The following is a 19,763-nucleotide window of genomic DNA, read 5'->3' on the forward strand; positions in this document are numbered from 1 at the left end:
GTTGGGATTGTAGATTGTGGGGGAGGTGGGATTGTAGATTGTGGGGGAGGTGGGATTGTAGATTGTGGGGGAGGTGGGATTGTAGATTGTGGGGGAGGTGGGATTGTAGATTGTGGAGGTGGTGGGATTGTAGATTGTGATGGAGGTGGGATTGTAGATTGTGGCGGAGGTGGGATTGTAGATTGTGGGGGAGGTGGGATTGTAGATTGTGGCGGAGGTGGGATTGTAGATTGTGGCGGAGGTGGGATTGTAGATTGTGGGATTGTGGAGGTGGTGGGATTGTAGATTGTGGCGGAGGTGGGATTGTAGATTGTGGCGGAGGTGGGATTGTAGATTGTGGCGGAGGTGGGATTGTAGATTGTGGCGGAGGTGGGATTGTAGATTGTGGCGGAGGTGGGATTGTAGATTGTGGCGGAGGTGGGATTGTAGATTGTGGCGGAGGTGGGATTGTAGATTGTGGCGGAGGTGGGATTGTAGATTGTGGCGGAGGTGGGATTGTAGATTGTGGCGGAGGTGGGATTGTAGATTGTGGCGGAGGTGGGATTGTAGATTGTGGCGGAGGTGGGATTGTAGATTGTGGGGGAGGTGGGATTGTAGATTGTGGGGGAGGTGGGATTGTAGATTGTGGGGGAGGTGGGATTGTAGATTGTGGCGGAGGTGGGATTGTAGATTGTGGGATTGTGGAGGTGGTGGGATTGTAGATTGTGGCGGAGGTGGGATTGTAGATTGTGGCGGAGGTGGGATTGTAGATTGTGGCGGAGGTGGGATTGTAGATTGTGGCGGAGGTGGGATTGTAGATTGTGGCGGAGGTGGGATTGTAGATTGTGGCGGAGGTGGGATTGTAGATTGTGGCGGAGGTGGGATTGTAGATTGTGGCGGAGGTGGGATTGTAGATTGTGGCAGGGGTGGGATTGTAGATTGTGGGGGAGGTGGGATTGTAGATTGTGGCGGAGGTGGGATTGTAGATTGTGGCGGAGGTGGGATTGTAGATTGTGGCGGAGGTGGGATTGTAGATTGTGGCGGAGGTGGGATTGTAGATTGTGGCGGAGGTGGGATTGTAGATTGTGGGGGAGGTGGGATTGTAGATTGGGGCGGAGGTGGGATTGTAGATTGTGGCGGAGGTGGGATTGTAGATTGTGGCGGAGGTGGGATTGTAGATTGTGGCGGAGGTGGGATTGTAGATTGTGGCGGAGGTGGGATTGTAGATTGTGGCGGAGGTGGGATTGTAGATTGTGGCGGAGGTGGAATTGTAGATTGTGGCGGAGGTGGGATTGTAGGTTGTGGCGGAGGTGGGATTGTAGGTTGTGGCGGAGGTGGGATTGTAGGTTGTGGCGGAGGTGGGATTGTAGATTGTGGCGGAGGTGGGATTGTAGATTGTGGCGGAGGTGGGATTGTAGGTTGTGGCGGAGGTGGGATTGTAGATTGTGGCGGAGGTGAGATTGTAGATTGTGGCGGAGGTGGGATTGTAGCGGAGGTGGGATTGTAGATTGTGGCGGAGGTGGGATTGTAGATTGTGGCGGAGGTGGGATTGTAGATTGCGGCGGAGGTGGGATTGTAGATTGTGGCGGAGGTGGGATTGTAGATTGTGGCGGAGGTGGGATTGTAGATTGTGGCGGAGGTGGGATTGTGGCGGAGGTGGGATTGTGGAGGAGGTGGGATTGTAGATTGTGGCGGAGGTGGGATTGTAGATTGTGGCGGAGGTGGGATTGTAGATTGTGGCGGAGGTGGGATTGTAGATTGTGGCGGGGGTGGGATTGTAGATTGTGGCGGCGGTGGGATTGTAGATTGTGGCGGAGGTGGGATTGTGGCGGAGGTGGGATTGTGGCGGAGGTGGGATTGTGGCGGAGGTGGGATTGTGGCGGAGGTGGGATTGTGGCGGAGGTGGGATTGTGGCGGAGGTGGGATTGTAGATTGTGGAGGAGGTGGGATTGTAGATTGTGGAGGAGGTGGGATTGTAGATTGTGGAGGAGGTGGGATTGTAGGTTGTGGCGGAGGTGGGATTGTAGATTGTGGGGGAGGTGGGATTGTGGGGGAGGTGGGATTGTGGCGGAGGTGGGATTGTAGATTGTGGCGGAGGTGGGATTGTAGATTGTGGCGGAGGTGGGATTGTAGATTGTGGCGGAGGTGGGATTGTAGGTTGTGGCGGAGGTGGGATTGTAGATTGTGGCGGAGGTGGGATTGTAGATTGTGGCGGAGGTGGGATTGTAGATTGTGGCGGAGGTGGGATTGTAGGTTGTGGGGGAGGTGGGATTGTAGGTTGTGGCGGAGGTGGGATTGTAGATTGTGGCGGAGGTGGGATTGTAGATTGTGGCGGAGGTGGGATTGTAGATTGTGGCGGAGGTGGGATTGTAGGTTGTGGCGGAAGTGGGATTGTAGATTGTGGGGGAGGTGGGATTGTAGGGGAGGTGGGATTGTGGCGGAGGTGGGATTGTAGATTGTGGCGGAGGTGGGATTGTAGATTGTGGTGGGATTGTAGATTGTGGCGGAGGTGGGATTGTAGATTGTGGCGGAGGTGGGATTGTAGGTTGTGGGGGAGGTGGGATTGTAGATTGTGGCGGAGGTGGGATTGTAGATTGTGGCGGAGGTGGGATTGTAGATTGTGGCGGAGGTGGGATTGTAGATTGTGGCGGAGGTGGGATTGTAGGTTGTGGCGGAGGTGGGATTGTAGATTGTGGGGGAGGTGGGATTGTGGCGGAGGTGGGATTGTGGCGGAGGTGGGATTGTGGCGGAGGTGGGATTGTAGATTGTGGCGGAGGTGGGATTGTAGATTGTGGGGGAGGTGGGATTGTGGGGGAGGTGGGATTGTAGATTGTGGGGGAGGTGGGATTGTGGGGGAGGTGGGATTGTGGCGGAGGTGGGATTGTGGCGGAGGTGGGATTGTGGCGGAGGTGGGATTGTGACGGAGGTGGGATTGTGGCGGAGGTGGGATTGTAGATTGTGGGGGAGGTGGGATTGTAGATTGTGGAGGAGGTGGGATTGTAGATTGTGGGGGAGGTGGGATTGTAGATTGTGGCGGAGGTGGGATTGTAGATTGTGGGGGAGGTGGGATTGTAGATTGTGGCGGAGGTGGGATTGTGGGGGAGGTGGGATTGTGGTGGAGGTGGGATTGTAGATTGTGGGGGAGGTGGGATTGTGGGGGAGGTGGGATTGTAGATTGTGGGGGAGGTGGGATTGTGGCGGAGGTGGGATTGTAGATTGTGGGGGAGGTGGGATTGTAGATTGTGGGGGAGGTGGGATTGTAGATTGTGGGGGAGGTGGGATTGTAGATTGTGGAGGAGGTGGGATTGTAGATTGTGGGGGAGGTGGGATTGTAGATTGTGGCGGAGGTGGGATTGTAGATTGTGGGGGAGGTGGGATTGTAGATTGTGGAGGAGGTGGGATTGTAGATTGTGGGGGAGGTGGGATTGTGGCGGAGGTGGGATTGTAGATTGTGGCGGAGGTGGGATTGTAGATTGTGGGGGAGGTGGGATTGTAGATTGTGGAGGAGGTGGGATTGTAGATTGTGGGGGAGGTGGGATTGTAGATTGTGGAGGAGGTGGGATTGTAGATTGTGGGGGAGGTGGGATTGTAGATTGTGGCGGAGGTGGGATTGTAGATTGTGGGGGAGGTGGGATTGTAGATTGTGGCGGAGGTGGGATTGTAGATTGTGGAGGAGGTGGGATTGTAGATTGTGGGGGAGGTGGGATTGTAGATTGTGGGGGAGGTGGGATTGTGGGGGAGGTGGGATTGTGGAGGAGGTGGGATTGTAGATTGTGGCGGAGGTGGGATTGTAGATTGTGGAGGAGGTGGGATTGTAGATTGTGGGGGAGGTGGGATTGTAGATTGTGGGGGAGGTGGGATTGTAGATTGTGGGGGAGGTGGGATTGTAGATTGTGGGGGAGGTGGGATTGTAGATTGTGGGGGAGGTGGGATTGTAGATTGTGGGGGAGGTGGGATTGTAGATTGTGGAGGAGGTGGGATTGTAGATTGTGGGGGAGGTGGGATTGTAGATTGTGGCGGAGGTGGGATTGTAGATTGTGGGGGAGGTGGGATTGTGGGGGAGGTGGGATTGTAGATTGTGGGGGAGGTGGGATTGTGGGGGAGGTGGGATTGTAGATTGTGGGGGAGGTGGGATTGTGGCGGAGGTGGGATTGTAGATTGTGGGGGAGGTGGGATTGTGGGGGAGGTGGGATTGTAGATTGTGGCGGAGGTGGGATTGTAGATTGTGGGGGAGGTGGGATTGTAGATTGTGGGGGAGGTGGGATTGTAGATTGTGGAGGAGGTGGGATTGTAGATTGTGGGGGAGGTGGGATTGTAGATTGTGGCGGAGGTGGGATTGTAGATTGTGGGGGAGGTGGGATTGTGGGGAGGTGGGATTGTAGATTGTGGGGGAGGTGGGATTGTGGGGGAGGTGGGATTGTAGATTGTGGGGGAGGTGGGATTGTGGGGGAGGTGGGATTGTAGATTGTGGGGGAGGTGGGATTGTAGATTGTGGCGGAGGTGGGATTGTAGATTGTGGCGGAGGTGGGATTGTAGATTGTGGGGAGGTGGGATTGTAGATTGTGGCGGAGGTGGGATTGTAGATTGTGGAGGAGGTGGGATTGTAGATTGTGGCGGAGGTGGGATTGTAGATTGTGGCGGAGGTGGGATTGTAGATTGTGGGGGAGGTGGGATTGTAGATTGTGGCGGAGGTGGGATTGTAGATTGTGGGGGAGGTGGGATTGTAGATTGTGGCGGAGGTGGGATTGTAGATTGTGGGGGAGGTGGGATTGTAGATTGTGGAGGAGGTGGGATTGTAGATTGTGGGGGAGGTGGGATTGTAGATTGTGGCGGAGGTGGGATTGTAGATTGTGGGGGAGGTGGGATTGTAGATTGTGGCGGAGGTGGGATTGTAGATTGTGGAGGAGGTGGGATTGTAGATTGTGGGGGAGGTGGGATTGTAGATTGTGGGGGAGGTGGGATTGTGGGGGAGGTGGGATTGTGGAGGAGGTGGGATTGTAGATTGTGGCGGAGGTGGGATTGTAGATTGTGGAGGAGGTGGGATTGTAGATTGTGGGGGAGGTGGGATTGTAGATTGTGGGGGAGGTGGGATTGTAGATTGTGGGGGAGGTGGGATTGTAGATTGTGGGGGAGGTGGGATTGTAGATTGTGGGGGAGGTGGGATTGTAGATTGTGGGGGAGGTGGGATTGTAGATTGTGGAGGAGGTGGGATTGTAGATTGTGGGGGAGGTGGGATTGTAGATTGTGGCGGAGGTGGGATTGTAGATTGTGGGGGAGGTGGGATTGTGGGGGAGGTGGGATTGTAGATTGTGGGGGAGGTGGGATTGTGGGGGAGGTGGGATTGTAGATTGTGGGGGAGGTGGGATTGTGGGGGAGGTGGGATTGTAGATTGTGGGGGAGGTGGGATTGTGGGGGAGGTGGGATTGTAGATTGTGGCGGAGGTGGGATTGTAGATTGTGGGGGAGGTGGGATTGTAGATTGTGGGGGAGGTGGGATTGTAGATTGTGGAGGAGGTGGGATTGTAGATTGTGGGGGAGGTGGGATTGTAGATTGTGGCGGAGGTGGGATTGTAGATTGTGGGGGAGGTGGGATTGTGGGGGAGGTGGGATTGTAGATTGTGGGGGAGGTGGGATTGTGGGGGAGGTGGGATTGTAGATTGTGGGGGAGGTGGGATTGTGGGGGAGGTGGGATTGTAGATTGTGGGGGGAGGTGGGATTGTAGATTGTGGCGGAGGTGGGATTGTAGATTGTGGCGGAGGTGGGATTGTAGATTGTGGGGGAGGTGGGATTGTAGATTGTGGGGGAGGTGGGATTGTGGGGGAGGTGGAATTGTAGATTGTGGGGGAGGTGGGATTGTAGATTGTGGCGGAGGTGGGATTGTAGATTGTGGCGGAGGTGGGATTGTAGATTGTGGCAGGGGTGGGATTGTAGATTGTGGCGGAGGTGGGATTGTAGATTGTGGCAGGGGTGGGATTGTAGATTGTGGCGGAGGTGGGATTGTAGATTGTGGGGGAGGTGGGATTGTGGGGGAGGTGGAATTGTAGATTGTGGGGGAGGTGGGATTGTAGATTGTGGCGGAGGTGGGATTGTAGATTGTGGCGGAGGTGGGATTGTAGATTGTGGCAGGGGTGGGATTGTAGATTGTGGCGGAGGTGGGATTGTAGATTGTGGGGGAGGTGGGATTGTAGATTGTGGGGGAGGTGGGATTGTAGCGGAGGTGGGATTGTAGGTTGTGGCGGAGGTGGGATTGTAGATTGTGGCGGAGGTGGGATTGTAGATTGTGGCGGAGGTGGGATTGTAGATTGTGGCGGAGGTGGGATTGTAGATTGTGGCGGAGGTGGGATTGTAGATTGTGGCGGAGGTGGGATTGTAGATTGTGGCGGAGGTGGGATTGTAGATTGGGGCGGAGGTGGGATTGTAGATTGTGGCGGAGGTGGGATTGTAGATTGTGGCGGAGGTGGGATTGTAGATTGTGGCGGAGGTGGGATTGTAGATTGTGGCGGAGGTGGGATTGTGGCGGAGGTGGGATTGTAGATTGTGGCGGAGGTGGGATTGTAGATTGTGGCGGAGGTGGGATTGTAGATTGTGGCGGAGGTGGGATTGTAGATTGTGGCGGAGGTGGGATTGTAGATTGTGGCGGAGGTGGGATTGTAGATTGTGGGGGAGGTGGGATTGTAGATTGTGGGGGAGGTGGGATTGTAGATTGTGGCGGAGGTGGGATTGTAGATTGTGGCGGAGGTGGGATTGTAGATTGTGGCGGAGGTGGGATTGTAGATTGTGGGGGAGGTGGGATTGTAGATTGTGGTGGAGGTGGGATTGTAGATTGTGGCGGAGGTGGGATTGTAGATTGTGGCAGGGGTGGGATTGTAGATTGTGGCGGAGGTGGGATTGTAGATTGTGGCGGAGGTGGGATTGTAGATTGTGGCGGAGGTGGGATTGTAGATTGTGGCGGAGGTGGGATTGTAGATTGTGGCGGAGGTGGGATTGTAGATTGTGGCGGAGGTGGGATTGTAGATTGTGGCGGAGGTGGGATTGTAGATTGGGGCGGAGGTGGGATTGTAGATTGTGGCGGAGGTGGGATTGTAGATTGTGGCGGAGGTGGGATTGTAGATTGTGGCGGAGGTGGGATTGTAGATTGTGGCGGAGGTGGGATTGTGGCGGAGGTGGGATTGTAGATTGTGGCGGAGGTGGGATTGTAGATTGTGGCGGAGGTGGGATTGTAGATTGTGGCGGAGGTGGGATTGTAGATTGTGGCGGAGGTGGGATTGTAGATTGTGGCGGAGGTGGGATTGTAGATTGTGGGGGAGGTGGGATTGTAGATTGTGGGGGAGGTGGGATTGTAGATTGTGGCGGAGGTGGGATTGTAGATTGTGGCGGAGGTGGGATTGTAGATTGTGGCGGAGGTGGGATTGTAGATTGTGGGGGAGGTGGGATTGTAGATTGTGGTGGAGGTGGGATTGTAGATTGTGGCGGAGGTGGGATTGTAGATTGTGGCAGGGGTGGGATTGTAGATTGTGGCGGAGGTGGGATTGTAGATTGTGGGGGAGGTGGGATTGTAGATTGTGGCGGAGGCGGGATTGTAGATTGTGGCGGAGGTGGGATTGTAGATTGTGGCGGAGGTGGGATTGTAGATTGTGGCGGAGGTGGGATTGTAGATTGTGGCGGAGGTGGGATTGTAGATTGTGGCGGAGGTGGGATTGTGGCGGAGGTGGGATTGTAGATTGTGGCGGAGGTGGGATTGTAGATTGTGGCGGAGGTGGGATTGTAGATTGTGGTGGAGGTGGGATTGTAGATTGTGGGGGAGGTGGGATTGTAGATTGTGGCGGAGGTGGGATTGTAGATTGTGGCGGAGGTGGGATTGTAGATTGTGGGGGAGGTGGGATTGTAGATTGTGGCGGAGGCGGGATTGTAGATTGTGGCGGAGGTGGGATTGTAGATTGTGGCGGAGGTGGGATTGTAGATTGTGACGGAGGTGGGATTGTAGATTGTGGCGGAGGTGGGATTGTAGATTGTGACGGAGGTGGGATTGTAGATTGTGGCGGATCCAGAGTCTAGTCTCAGGTGGGGGGCGGGGCACTGCCAGAAAATAAGGTGTACCTGTCTGCCATTTCGTACAATACCCAGCGAAGACGCGCACCGATTGGTGAGAAGGGGAGCCAATCCCCGGGTCCGGCAGAAGCGGTGTCCGCCAGCCACCCGCGATCGCTCCCCACAGATATAGAGCTGATGTAAACAAGGCAGACCGCCGTTTTCGGACCGGGTTGAATTGAGGTTTTTCCTTCCAGGTATCATCGGCGGGCTGACCAGTGTGATCACCTCCACGGTGGAAGGCGTGAAGAATGAAGGCGGAGTCAGCGGCTTCATCTCCGGATTAGGGAAGGGCCTGGTCGGGACCGTCACCAAACCGGTGGCCGGCGCTCTGGACTTCGCCTCGGAAACGGCTCAGGCGGTGAGAGACACGGCAACGCTCAGCGGGCACAGGTCAGTACCACATGTGAGGAGCCAATCAGGAGAGACTATTTCATAACATGTGACCGTCTGTCCTATCACCCGACCTCATCCCTACCGATCACCTGACCTCATCCCTACCGATCACCCGACCTCATCCCTACCGATCACCTGACCTCATCCCTACCGATCACCTGACCTCATCCCTACCGATCACCTGACCTCATCCCTACCGATCACCTGACCTCATCCCTACCGATCACCCGACCTCATCCCTACCGATCACCTGACCTCATCCCTACCGATCACCCGACCTCATCCCTACCGATCACCTGACCTCATCCCTACCGATCACCTGACCTCATCCCTACCGATCACCTGACCTCATCCCTACCGATCACCTGACCTCATCCCTGCCGATCACCTGACCTCATCCCTGCCGATCACCTGACCTCATCCCTACCGATCACCCGACCTCATCCCTACCGATCACCCGACCTCATCCCTACCGATCACCCGACCTCATCCCTACCGATCACCCGACCTCATCCCTACCGATCACCCGACCTCATCCCTACCGATCACCCGACCTCATCCCTACCGATCACCCGACCTCATCCCTACCGATCACCCGACCTCATCCCTACCGATCACCCGACCTCATCCCTACCGATCACCCGACCCCATCCCTACCGATCACCCGACCTCATCCCTGCCGATCACTTGACCTCATCCCTGCCGATCACTTGACCTCATCCCCGCCGATCACTTGACCTCATCCCCGCCAATTACCTGACCTCTTACCTACCGATCACCTGACCATGCACAGGGTATTTGAAGGGAGGAGGGGGGGTCCTTGCACAGGGTATTTGGTGGGGGGAGGCCGAGAGCAATCCCACCCTCCGAGGCCGAGAGCAATCCCACCCCCTCCATCCAATCAGCATGCTGCAACCCCTCTCCATCCAATCAGAATGCTGCAACCCCTCTCCATCCAATCAGAATGCTGCAACCCCTCTCCATCCAATCAGCATGCTGCAACCCCTCTCCATCCAATCAGCATGCTGCAACCCCTCTCCATCCAATCAGAATGCTGCAACCCCTCTCCATCCAATCAGAATGCTGCAACCCCTCTCCATCCAATCAGCATGCTGCAACCCCTCTCCATCCAATCAGCATGCTGCAACCCCTCTCCATCCAATCAGAATGCTGCAACCCCTCTCCATCCAATCAGCATGCTGCAACCCCTCTCCATCCAATCAGAATGCTGCAACCCCTCTCCATCCAATCAGCATGCTGCAACCCCTCTCCATCCAATCAGCATGCTGCAACCCCTCTCCATCCAATCAGAATGCTGCAACCCCTCTCCATCCAATCAGCATGCTGCAACCCCTCTCCATCCAATCAGCATGCTGCAACCCTCTCCATCCAATCAGCATGCTGCAACCCTCTCCATCCAATCAGCATGCTGCAACCCCTCTCCATCCAATCAGCATGCTGCAAACCCTCTCCATCCAATCAGCATGCTGCAAACCCTCTCCATCCAATCAGCATGCTGCAACCCTCTCCATCCAATCAGCATGCTGCAACCCTCTCCATCCAATCAGCATGCTGCAACCCCTCTCCATCCAATCAGCATGCTGCAACCCCTCTCCATCCAATCAGCATGCTGCAACCCCTCTCCATCCAATCAGCATGCTGCAACCCCTCTCCATCCAATCAGAATGCTGCAACCCCTCTCCATCCAATCAGCATGCTGCAACCCCTCTCCATCCAATCAGCATGCTGCAAACCCTCTCCATCCAATCAGCATGCTGCAACCCCTCTCCATCCAATCAGCATGCTGCAACCCCTCTCCATCCAATCAGCATGCTGCAACCCTCTCCATCCAATCAGCATGCTGCAAACCCTCTCCATCCAATCAGCATGCTGCAAACCCTCTCCATCCAATCAGCATGCTGCAAACCCTCTCCATCCAATCAGCATGCTGCAACCCTCTCCATCCAATCAGCATGCTGCAACCCTCTCCATCCAATCAGCATGCTGCAACCCCTCTCCATCCAATCAGCATGCTGCAACCCCTCTCCATCCAATCAGCATGCTGCAACCCCTCTCCATCCAATCAGCATGCTGCAACCCCTCTCCATCCAATCAGAATGCTGCAACCCCTCTCCATCCAATCAGCATGCTGCAACCCCTCTCCATCCAATCAGCATGCTGCAAACCCTCTCCATCCAATCAGCATGCTGCAAACCCTCTCCATCCAATCAGCATGCTGCAAACCCTCTCCATCCAATCAGCATGCTGCAACCCCTCTCCATCCAATCAGCATGCTGCAACCCTCTCCATCCAATCAGCATGCTGCAACCCCTCTCCATCCAATCAGCATGCTGCAACCCCTCTCCATCCAATCAGCATGCTGCAACCCCTCTCCATCCAATCAGCATGCTGCAACCCTCTCCATCCAATCAGCATGCTGCAACCCTCTCCATCCAATCAGCATGCTGCAACCCTCTCCATCCAATCAGCATGCTGCAAACCCTCTCCATCCAATCAGCATGCTGCAACCCCTGCTTTTCCTAGCATTTTATTGGGGGTTACCATACTGGAATGTGAGCAGAAAGCCCCTCCCACTTATCTCTAAGGAAGTAGGTGAGGAATAGACTTTATATGGGGGAGGGGGGGGGGGTCACCAGAATAACGGGAGGTCAGACTCATCTATGACATTCGCTACGAATCTTTCCCATCTGACCGACCCGGAAACGATCGATGGCGATCCTTTTATTGAAGTAGAAAATACAGAGAGAAAATATATCGCTAGATAATCCGACTGTATATTATATTATATTATATATCTGTCCTGTATATTATATTATATTATATATCTGTCCTGTATATTATATTATATTATATTATATATCTGTCTTGTATATTATATTATATATCTGTCCTGTATAGTATATTATATTATATATCTGTCCTGTATATTATATATCTGTCTTGTATATTATACTTTTGGCCAATGTTTAGCGATTAATAAAAGTAACAAAGGCCTCCCTCCTGAGCTCCGGCGGTCTCCATAGGGCAGCAGATTGAGGAGACCTCGGAGGGAGGTGACCTGGGCTCACGTGTAACATGAACTTGGTATTGGCCGAGTCTCTGGACCGGAGCTTCTGAGAAATGAGAGAAAATGGATTTGTTGTGGAGTTTCCGGACTTGAATCTCATGGATCGGAGTTCTGTAGTTGGGTTGGATGGTCTCTCATGGATCGGAGTTCTGTAGTTGGGTTGGATGGTCTCTCGGGGATCGGAGTTCTGTAGTTGGGTTGGATGGTCTCTCGGGGATCGGAGTTCTGTCGTTGGGTTGGATGGTCTCTCGGGGATCGGAGTTCTGTAGTTGGGTTGGATGGTCTCTCAGGGATCGGAGTTCTGTAGTTGGGTTGGATGGTCTCTCGGGGATCGGAGTTCTGTAGTTGGGTCGGATGGTCTCTCGGGGATCGGAGTTCTGTAGTTGGGTTGGATGGTCTCTCAGGGATCGGAGTTCTGTAGTTGGGTTGGATGGTCTCTCGGGGATCGGAGTTCTGTAGTTGGGTTGGATGGTCTCTCATGGATCGGAGTTCTGTAGTTGGGTTGGATGGTCTCTCAGGGATCGGAGTTCTGTAGTTGGGTCGGATGGTCTCTCAGGGATCGGAGTTCTGTAGTTGGGTTGGATGGTCTCTCAGGGATCGGAGTTCTGTAGTTGGGTTGGATGGTCTCTCGGGGATCGGAGTTCTGTAGTTGGGTTGGATGGTCTCTCGGGGATCGGAGTTCTGTAGTTGGGTCGGATGGTCTCTCAGGGATCGGAATTCTGTAGTTGGGTTGGATGGTCTCTCAGGGATCGGAGTTCTGTAGTTGGGTTGGATGGTCTCTCGGGGATCGGAGTTCTGTGGTTGGGTTGGATGGTCTCTCGGGGATCGGAGTTCTGTAGTTGGGTTGGATGGTCTCTCAGGGATCGGAGTTCTGTAGTTGGGTTGGATGGTCTCTCGGGGATCGGAGTTCTGTAGTTGGGTTGGATGGTCTCTCGGGGATCGGAGTTCTGTGGTTGGGTTGGATGGTCTCTCGGGGATCGGAGTTCTGTAGTTGGGTCGGATGGTCTCTCGGGGATCGGAGTTCTGTAGTTGGGTTGGATGGTCTCTCGGGTATCGGAGTTCTGTATTTGGGTTGGATGGTCTCTCGGGATCGGAGTTCTGTAGTTGGGTTGGATGGTCTCTCAGGGATCGGAGTTCTGTAGTTGGGTTGGATGGTCTCTCGGAGATCGGAGTTCTGTAGTTGGGTTGGATGGTCTCTCAGGGATCGGAGTTCTGTAGTTGGGTCGGATGGTCTCTCAGGGATCGGAGTTCTGTAGTTGGGTTGGATGGTCTCTCAGGGATCGGAGTTCTGTAGTTGGGTTGGATGGTCTCTCGGGGATCGGAGTTCTGTGGTTGGGTTGGATGGTCTCTCGGGGATCGGAGTTCTGTAGTTGGGTTGGATGGTCTCTCGGGGATCGGAGTTCTGTAGTTGGGTTGGATGGTCTCTCGGGGATCGGAGTTCTGTAGTTGGGTTGGATGGTCTCTCGGGGATCGGAGTTCTGTAGTTGGGTTGGATGGTCTCTCGGGGATCGGAGTTCTGTAGTTGGGTTGGATGGTCTCTCATGGATCGGAGTTCTGTAGTTGGGTTGGATGGTTTCTCAGGGATCGGAGTTCTGTAGTTGGGTCGGATGGTCTCTCAGGGATCGGAGTTCTGTAGTTGGGTTGGATGGTCTCTCAGGGATCGGAGTTCTGTAGTTGGGTTGGATGGTCTCTCGGGGATCGGAGTTCTGTAGTTGGGTTGGATGGTCTCTCGGGGATCGGAGTTCTGTAGTTGGGTCGGATGGTCTCTCAGGGATCGGAATTCTGTAGTTGGGTTGGATGGTCTCTCAGGGATCGGAGTTCTGTAGTTGGGTTGGATGGTCTCTCGGGGATCGGAGTTCTGTGGTTGGGTTGGATGGTCTCTCGGGGATCGGAGTTCTGTAGTTGGGTTGGATGGTCTCTCGGGGATCGGAGTTCTGTAGTTGGGTTGGATGGTCTCTCGGGGATCGGAGTTCTGTAGTTGGGTTGGATGGTCTCTCGGGGATCGGAGTTCTGTGGTTGGGTTGGATGGTCTCTCGGGGATCGGAGTTCTGTAGTTGGGTCGGATGGTCTCTCGGGGATCGGAGTTCTGTAGTTGGGTTGGATGGTCTCTCGGGTATCGGAGTTCTGTATTTGGGTTGGATGGTCTCTCGGGGATCGGAGTTCTGTAGTTGGGTTGGATGGTCTCTCAGGGATCGGAGTTCTGTAGTTGGGTTGGATGGTCTCTCGGAGATCGGAGTTCTGTAGTTGGGTTGGATGGTCTCTCAGGGATCGGAGTTCTGTAGTTGGGTCGGATGGTCTCTCAGGGATCGGAGTTCTGTAGTTGGGTTGGATGGTCTCTCAGGGATCGGAGTTCTGTAGTTGGGTTGGATGGTCTCTCGGGGATCGGAGTTCTGTGGTTGGGTTGGATGGTCTCTCGGGGATCGGAGTTCTGTAGTTGGGTTGGATGGTCTCTCGGGGATCGGAGTTCTGTAGTTGGGTTGGATGGTCTCTCGGGGATCGGAGTTCTGTAGTTGGGTTGGATGGTCTCTCGGGGATCGGAGTTCTGTAGTTGGATGGTCTCTCAGGGATCGGAGTTCTGTAGTTGGGTTGGATGGTCTCTCGGGGATCGGAGTTCTGTGGTTGGGTTGGATGGTCTCTCAGGGATCGGAGTTCTGTAGTTGGGTTGGATGGTCTCTCGGGGATCGGAGTTCTGTGGTTGGGTTGGATGGTCTCTCGGGGATCGGAGTTCTGTAGTTGGGTTGGATGGTCTCTCGGGGATCGGAGTTCTGTAGTTGGTTTGGATGGTCTCTCGGGGATCGGAGTTCTGTAGTTGGGTCGGATGGTCTCTCGGGGATCGGAGTTCTGTAGTTGGGTCGGTTGGTCTCTCGGTGATCGGAGTTATGTAGTTGGGTCGGATGGTCTCTCGGGGATCGGAGTTCTGTAGTTGGGTCGGATGGTCTCTCGGGGATCGGAGTTCTGTAGTTGGGTCGGTTGGTCTCTCGGTGATCGGAGTTATGTAGTTGGGTCGGATGGTCTCTCGGGGATCGGAGTTCTGTAGTTGGATCGGATGGTCTCTCGGGGATCGGAGTTCTGTAGTTGGGTCGGTTGGTCTCTCGGTGATCGGAGTTATGTAGTTGGGTTGGATGGTCTCTCGGGGATCGGAGTTCTGTAGTTGGGTTGGATGGTCTCTCGGGGATCGGCGTTCTTGTAGTTGGGTCGGATGGTCTCTCGGGGATCGGAGTTCTGTAGTTGGGTTGGATGGTCTCTCAGGGATCGGAGTTCTGTTGTTGGGTTGGATGGTCTCTCATGGATCGGAGTTCTGTAGTTGGGTTGGATGGTCTCTCAGGGATCGGAGTTCTGTAGTTGGGTTGGATGGTCTCTCGGGGATCGGAGTTCTGTAGTTGGGTCGGATGGTCTCTCGGGGATCGGAGTTCTGTAGTTGGGTTGGATGGTCTCTCAGGGGTCTCTCAGGGATCGGAGTTCTGTACTTGGGTTGGATGGTCTCTCAGGGATCGGAGTTCTGTAGTTGGGTTGGATGGTCTCTCGGGGATCGGAGTTCTGTAGTTGGGTTGGATGGTCTCTCGGGGATCGGAGTTCTGTAGTTGGGTCGGATGGTCTCTCAGGGATCGGAGTTCTGTAGTTGGGTTGGATGGTCTCTCGGGGATCGGAGTTCTGTAGTTGGGTTGGATATTCTCTCAGGGATCGGAGTTCTGTAGTTGGGTTGGATGGTCTCTCGGGGATCGGAGTTCTGTAGTTGGGTTGGATGGTCTCTCGGGGATCGGAGTTCTGTAGTTGGGTTGGATGGTCTCTCAGGGATCGGAGTTCTGTAGTTGGGTTGGATGGTCTCTCAGGGATCGGAGTTCTGTAGTTGGGTTGGATGGTCTCTCGGGGATCGGAGTTCTGTAGTTGGGTTGGATGGTCTCTCGGGGATCGGAGTTCTGTAGTTGGGTCGGATGGTCTCTCAGGGATCGGATTTCGTTAGTTGGGTCGGATGGTCTCTCAGGGATCGGAGTTCTGTAGTTGGGTCGGATGGTCTCTCAGGGATCGGAGTTCTGTAGTTGGGTTGGATGGTCTCTCGGGGATCGGGGTTCTGTAGTTGGGTTGGATGGTCTCTCAGGGATCGGAGTTCTGTAGTTGGGTTAAATGGTCTCTCGGGGATCGGAGTTCTGTAGTTGGGTTGGATGGTCTCTCGGGGATCGGAGTTCTGTAGTTGGGTTGGATGGTCTCTCTGGGATCGGAGTTCTGTAGTTGGGTCGGATGGTCTCTCAGGGATCGGCGTTCTTGTAGTTGGGTTGGATGGTCTCTTGGGGGTCGGCGTTCTTGTAGTTGGGTCGGATGGTCTCTCGGGGATCGGAGTTCTGTGGTTGGGTCGGATGGTCTCTCGGGGATCGGAGTTCTGTAGTTGGGTCGGATGGTCTCTCAGGGATCGGCGTTCTTGTAGTTGGGTTGGATGGTCTCTCGGGGATCGGAGTTCTGTAGTTGGGTCGGATGGTCTCTCGGGGATCGGAGTTCTGTAGTTGGGTCGGATGGTCTCTCAGGGATCGGCGTTCTTGTAGTTGGGTTGGATGGTCTCTCAGGGATCGGCGTTCTTGTAGTTGGGTTGGATGGTCTCTCGGGGATCGGAGTTCTGTAGTTGGGTCGGATGGTCTCTCAGGGATCGGCGTTCTTGTAGTTGGGTCGGATGGTCTCTCAGGGATTGGCGTTCTTGTAGTTGGGTTGGATGGTCTCTCGGGGATCGGAGTTCTGTAGTTGGGTCGGATGGTCTCTCGGGGATCGGAGTTCTGTAGTTGGGTCGGATGGTCTCTCGGGGATCGGAGTTCTGTAGTTGGGTCGGATGGTCTCTCAGGGATCGGCGTTCTTGTAGTTGGGTCGGATGGTCTCTCAGGGATTGGCGTTCTTGTAGTTGGGTCGGATGGTCTCTCGGGGATCCGGGTTCTGAGCACAGCAGTAGCAAATCTCGAAGTTCAGACGGCCAAAAACCGAGTCAGCCTAAAATCCATTCCGAGTTTACAGATCTCCTCCTCCCAGGATGGAAAACACAAGGCAGGGGCGAGAGATCCACAAGGCAGGGGCGAGAGATCCACAAGGCAGGGGCGAGAGATCCCCAAGGCAGGGGCGAGAGATCCCCAAGGCAGGGGCGAGAGATCCCCAAGGCAGGGGCGAGAGATCCCCAAGGCAGGGGCGAGAGATCCCCAAGGCAGGGGCGAGAGATCCAGAAGGCAGGGACGAGAGATCCCCGAGGCAGAGGCGAGATCTTGCCTTGGAAGCCACGCGTTAGAAGACGGTTGTGGGTGATTGGGTGGAAGGGTACAGAGAGCAGTTGTGTAAATTGGCTTTTCTCAAATTTAACACAGAGGAAGCATTTCAAATGTCTTTCCAGTCTTGGAGCCCTTTCACACTGGAAACGCCTATAGTGGAGCGTTAAAATACCGCTATTTTACCGCGTTTTAACAGCGTTTTCAATTCATTTCAATGGAGAGGGGCGTTTTTGGAGCGTTTTATAAGCGTTTTAATAGCGCTAATTTTACCGCAAAAATGCACCACAGTTCATGGTATGTTGGTGTGATGGCCACAGAAGAATGCTCCTCACGTTTGTGGGGGGTTGGGAAGGAGCCCCCCTTACAGATCATTGGTGTCACTGGTTACTTATCTAAGACACAGAAATTTGTCTTAGATAAGGAACCCCCACCAACCACATGAGGAACCTTTACCAACCACTCAAGGATCCCCTATCAACCGCTCGAGGAACCCCCCACCGACCGCTCGAGGAACCCCCACCGACCGCTCGAGGAACCCCCACCGACCGCTCGAGGAACCCCCACCGACCGCTCGAGGAACCCCCACCGACTGCTCGAGGAACCCCCACCGACCGCTCGAGGAACCCCCCACCGACCACTCGAGGAACCCCCACCGACCGCTCGAGGAACCCCCACCGACTGCTCAAGGAACCCCCACCGACCGCTCGAGGAACCCCCCACCGACCGCTCGAGGAACCCCCACCGACCACTCGAGGAACCCCCACAGACCGCTCGAGGAACCCCCACCGACTGCTCGAGGAACCCCCACAGACCGCTCGAGGAATCCCCACCGACTGCTCGAGGAACCCCCACCAACCATTTGAGGAACCCCCACCAACCGCTCGAGAAACCTTTACCAACCACTCGAGGATCCCCTACCAACCACTCGAGGATCCCCCTACCAACCACTCGAGGATCCCCTACCAACCACTCGAGGATCCCCTACCAACCACTCGAGGATCCCCTACCAACCACTCGAGGATCCCCCTACCAACCACTCGAGGATCCCCCTACCAACCACTCGAGGATCCCCCTACCAACCACTCGAGGATCCCCCTACCAACCACTCGAGGATCCCCCTACCAACCACTCGAGGATCCCCCTACCGACCACTCGAGGATCCCCCTACCGACCACTCGAGGATCCCCTACCGACCACTCGAGGAACCCCCACCAACCATTTGAGGAACCCCCACCAACCGCTCGAGAAACCTTTACCAACCACTCGAGGAACCCCTACCAACCACTCGAGGATCCCCCTACCAACCACTCGAGGATCCCCCTACCAACCACTCGAGGATCCCCTACCAACCACTCGAGGATCCCCTACCAACCACTCGAGGATCCCCTACCAACCACTCGAGGATCCCCTACCAACCACTCGAGGATCCCCTACCAACCACTCGAGGATCCCCTACCAACCACTCGAGGATCCCCTACCAACCACTCGAGGATCCCCTACCAACCACTCGAGGATCCCCTACCAACCACTCGAGGATCCCCTACCAACCACTCGAGGATCCCCTACCAACCACTCCAGGAACCCCCACCAACTACTCGTGTTATCCGGTACCTCGTGTGGTCTATGGATATGGTCTATCCCGTGTCTATGGTTCTGGGGAACCCCGTGTCTATGGGTCCTCGTGTTATCCGGTACCTCGTGTGGTCTATGGATATGGTCTATCCCGTGTCTATGATTGTGGGGAACCCTGTGTCTATGGTTCTGGGGAACCCTGTGTCTATGGTTCTGGGGAACCCTGTGTCTATGGGTCCTCGTGTTATCCGGTACCTTGTGTGGTCTATGGATATGGTCTATCCCGTGTCTATGATTGTGGGGAACCCCATGTTTATGATTCTGGGGAACCCCGTGTCTATGGTTCTGGGGAACCCTGTGTCTATGGGTCCTCATGTTATCCAGTATCTCGTGTGGTCTATGGATATGGTCTATCCCGTGTCTATGGTTCTGGGGAACCCCATGTTTATGATTCTGGGGAACCCTGTGTCTATGGGTCCTCATGTTATCCGGTACCTCGTGTGGTGATTTCCTGTAGCACCTTCTTGGTCATGTATCGTGTCATTCCCCGGCTTCCCTCTCATAGACGGCCTTCTGGATCATAAATTGGGAGCCGTGGAAAGACTCGCTGATACCGATGTTGTTTTTAGGCCTTTTCACACATCAGCTCCATATAATTCATCCCGACCATCTCATTGCTGCTTTCAGGCTCTTGTTTTCACCCGGAGAAGGAGATGATCTTCTAAAAAGTAACACATGTTTTGAATGTCGGGGATGTTCTTTAATCACGACCCTGAGAATAAAACAAACCCCATTTCAGCAGCACATAAATAATCGGAGCATTCCGAAGCGGATCATCGGTGGAAGGATTTTCAGTATCTTTCTGCTTCAGAGAAACGTCCACATGTTCCGGGTCCAGAAACGTCCACCTGTTCCGGGTCCAGAAACGTCCACATATTCCGGGTCCAGAAACGTCCACATGTTCCGGGTCCTGAAACGTCCACATGTTCCGGGTCCAGAAACGTCCACCTGTTCCGGGTCCAGAAACGTCCACATGTTCCGGGTCCAGAAACGTCTCCACATATTCCGGGTCCAGAAACGTCTCCACATATTCCGGGTCCAGAAACGTCTCCACATATTCCGGGTCCAGAAACGTCTCCACATGTTCCGGGAACCTCCTGCTAAAAACAGTTCATTGGTGGCCATTGAGATGAATGCCCCCCCATTGCTGACCAGAATGCCCCCCTAGAAACAGATGAAAAGATCATTGGTGTTGTGGTTCTTTCAAGTGGCACCAGAACTATGCAGGTTCCCTCAAATGGGAAGTCAATTGGCCACAGCTCAAGGGCCCCCTACTAAGCCCAGGAGTAAAGCCCTATGGTTCTGGGGAACCCCGTGTCTATGGTTCTGGGGAACCCTGTGTCT

The 19,763-nt window shown here is 54.6% G+C and overlaps 1 protein-coding gene across 1 annotated transcript in view; it reads left to right on the forward strand.

The window, feature by feature from the left end:
- The window catches only part of VPS13D (vacuolar protein sorting 13 homolog D), a 335,026-nt gene that overhangs the window by 266,948 nt on the left and 48,315 nt on the right, over positions 1-19,763 (forward strand). The window contains exon 66 of the mRNA XM_040326719.1: positions 8,264-8,459. Coding sequence (XP_040182653.1) covers positions 8,264-8,459 — 196 coding nt within the window. The remainder of the gene's footprint in view (positions 1-8,263; positions 8,460-19,763) is intronic.

This window comes from Rana temporaria, chromosome 10 (genome assembly GCF_905171775.1).
Source record: "Rana temporaria chromosome 10, aRanTem1.1, whole genome shotgun sequence".
NCBI lineage: Eukaryota > Metazoa > Chordata > Amphibia > Anura > Ranidae > Rana > Rana temporaria.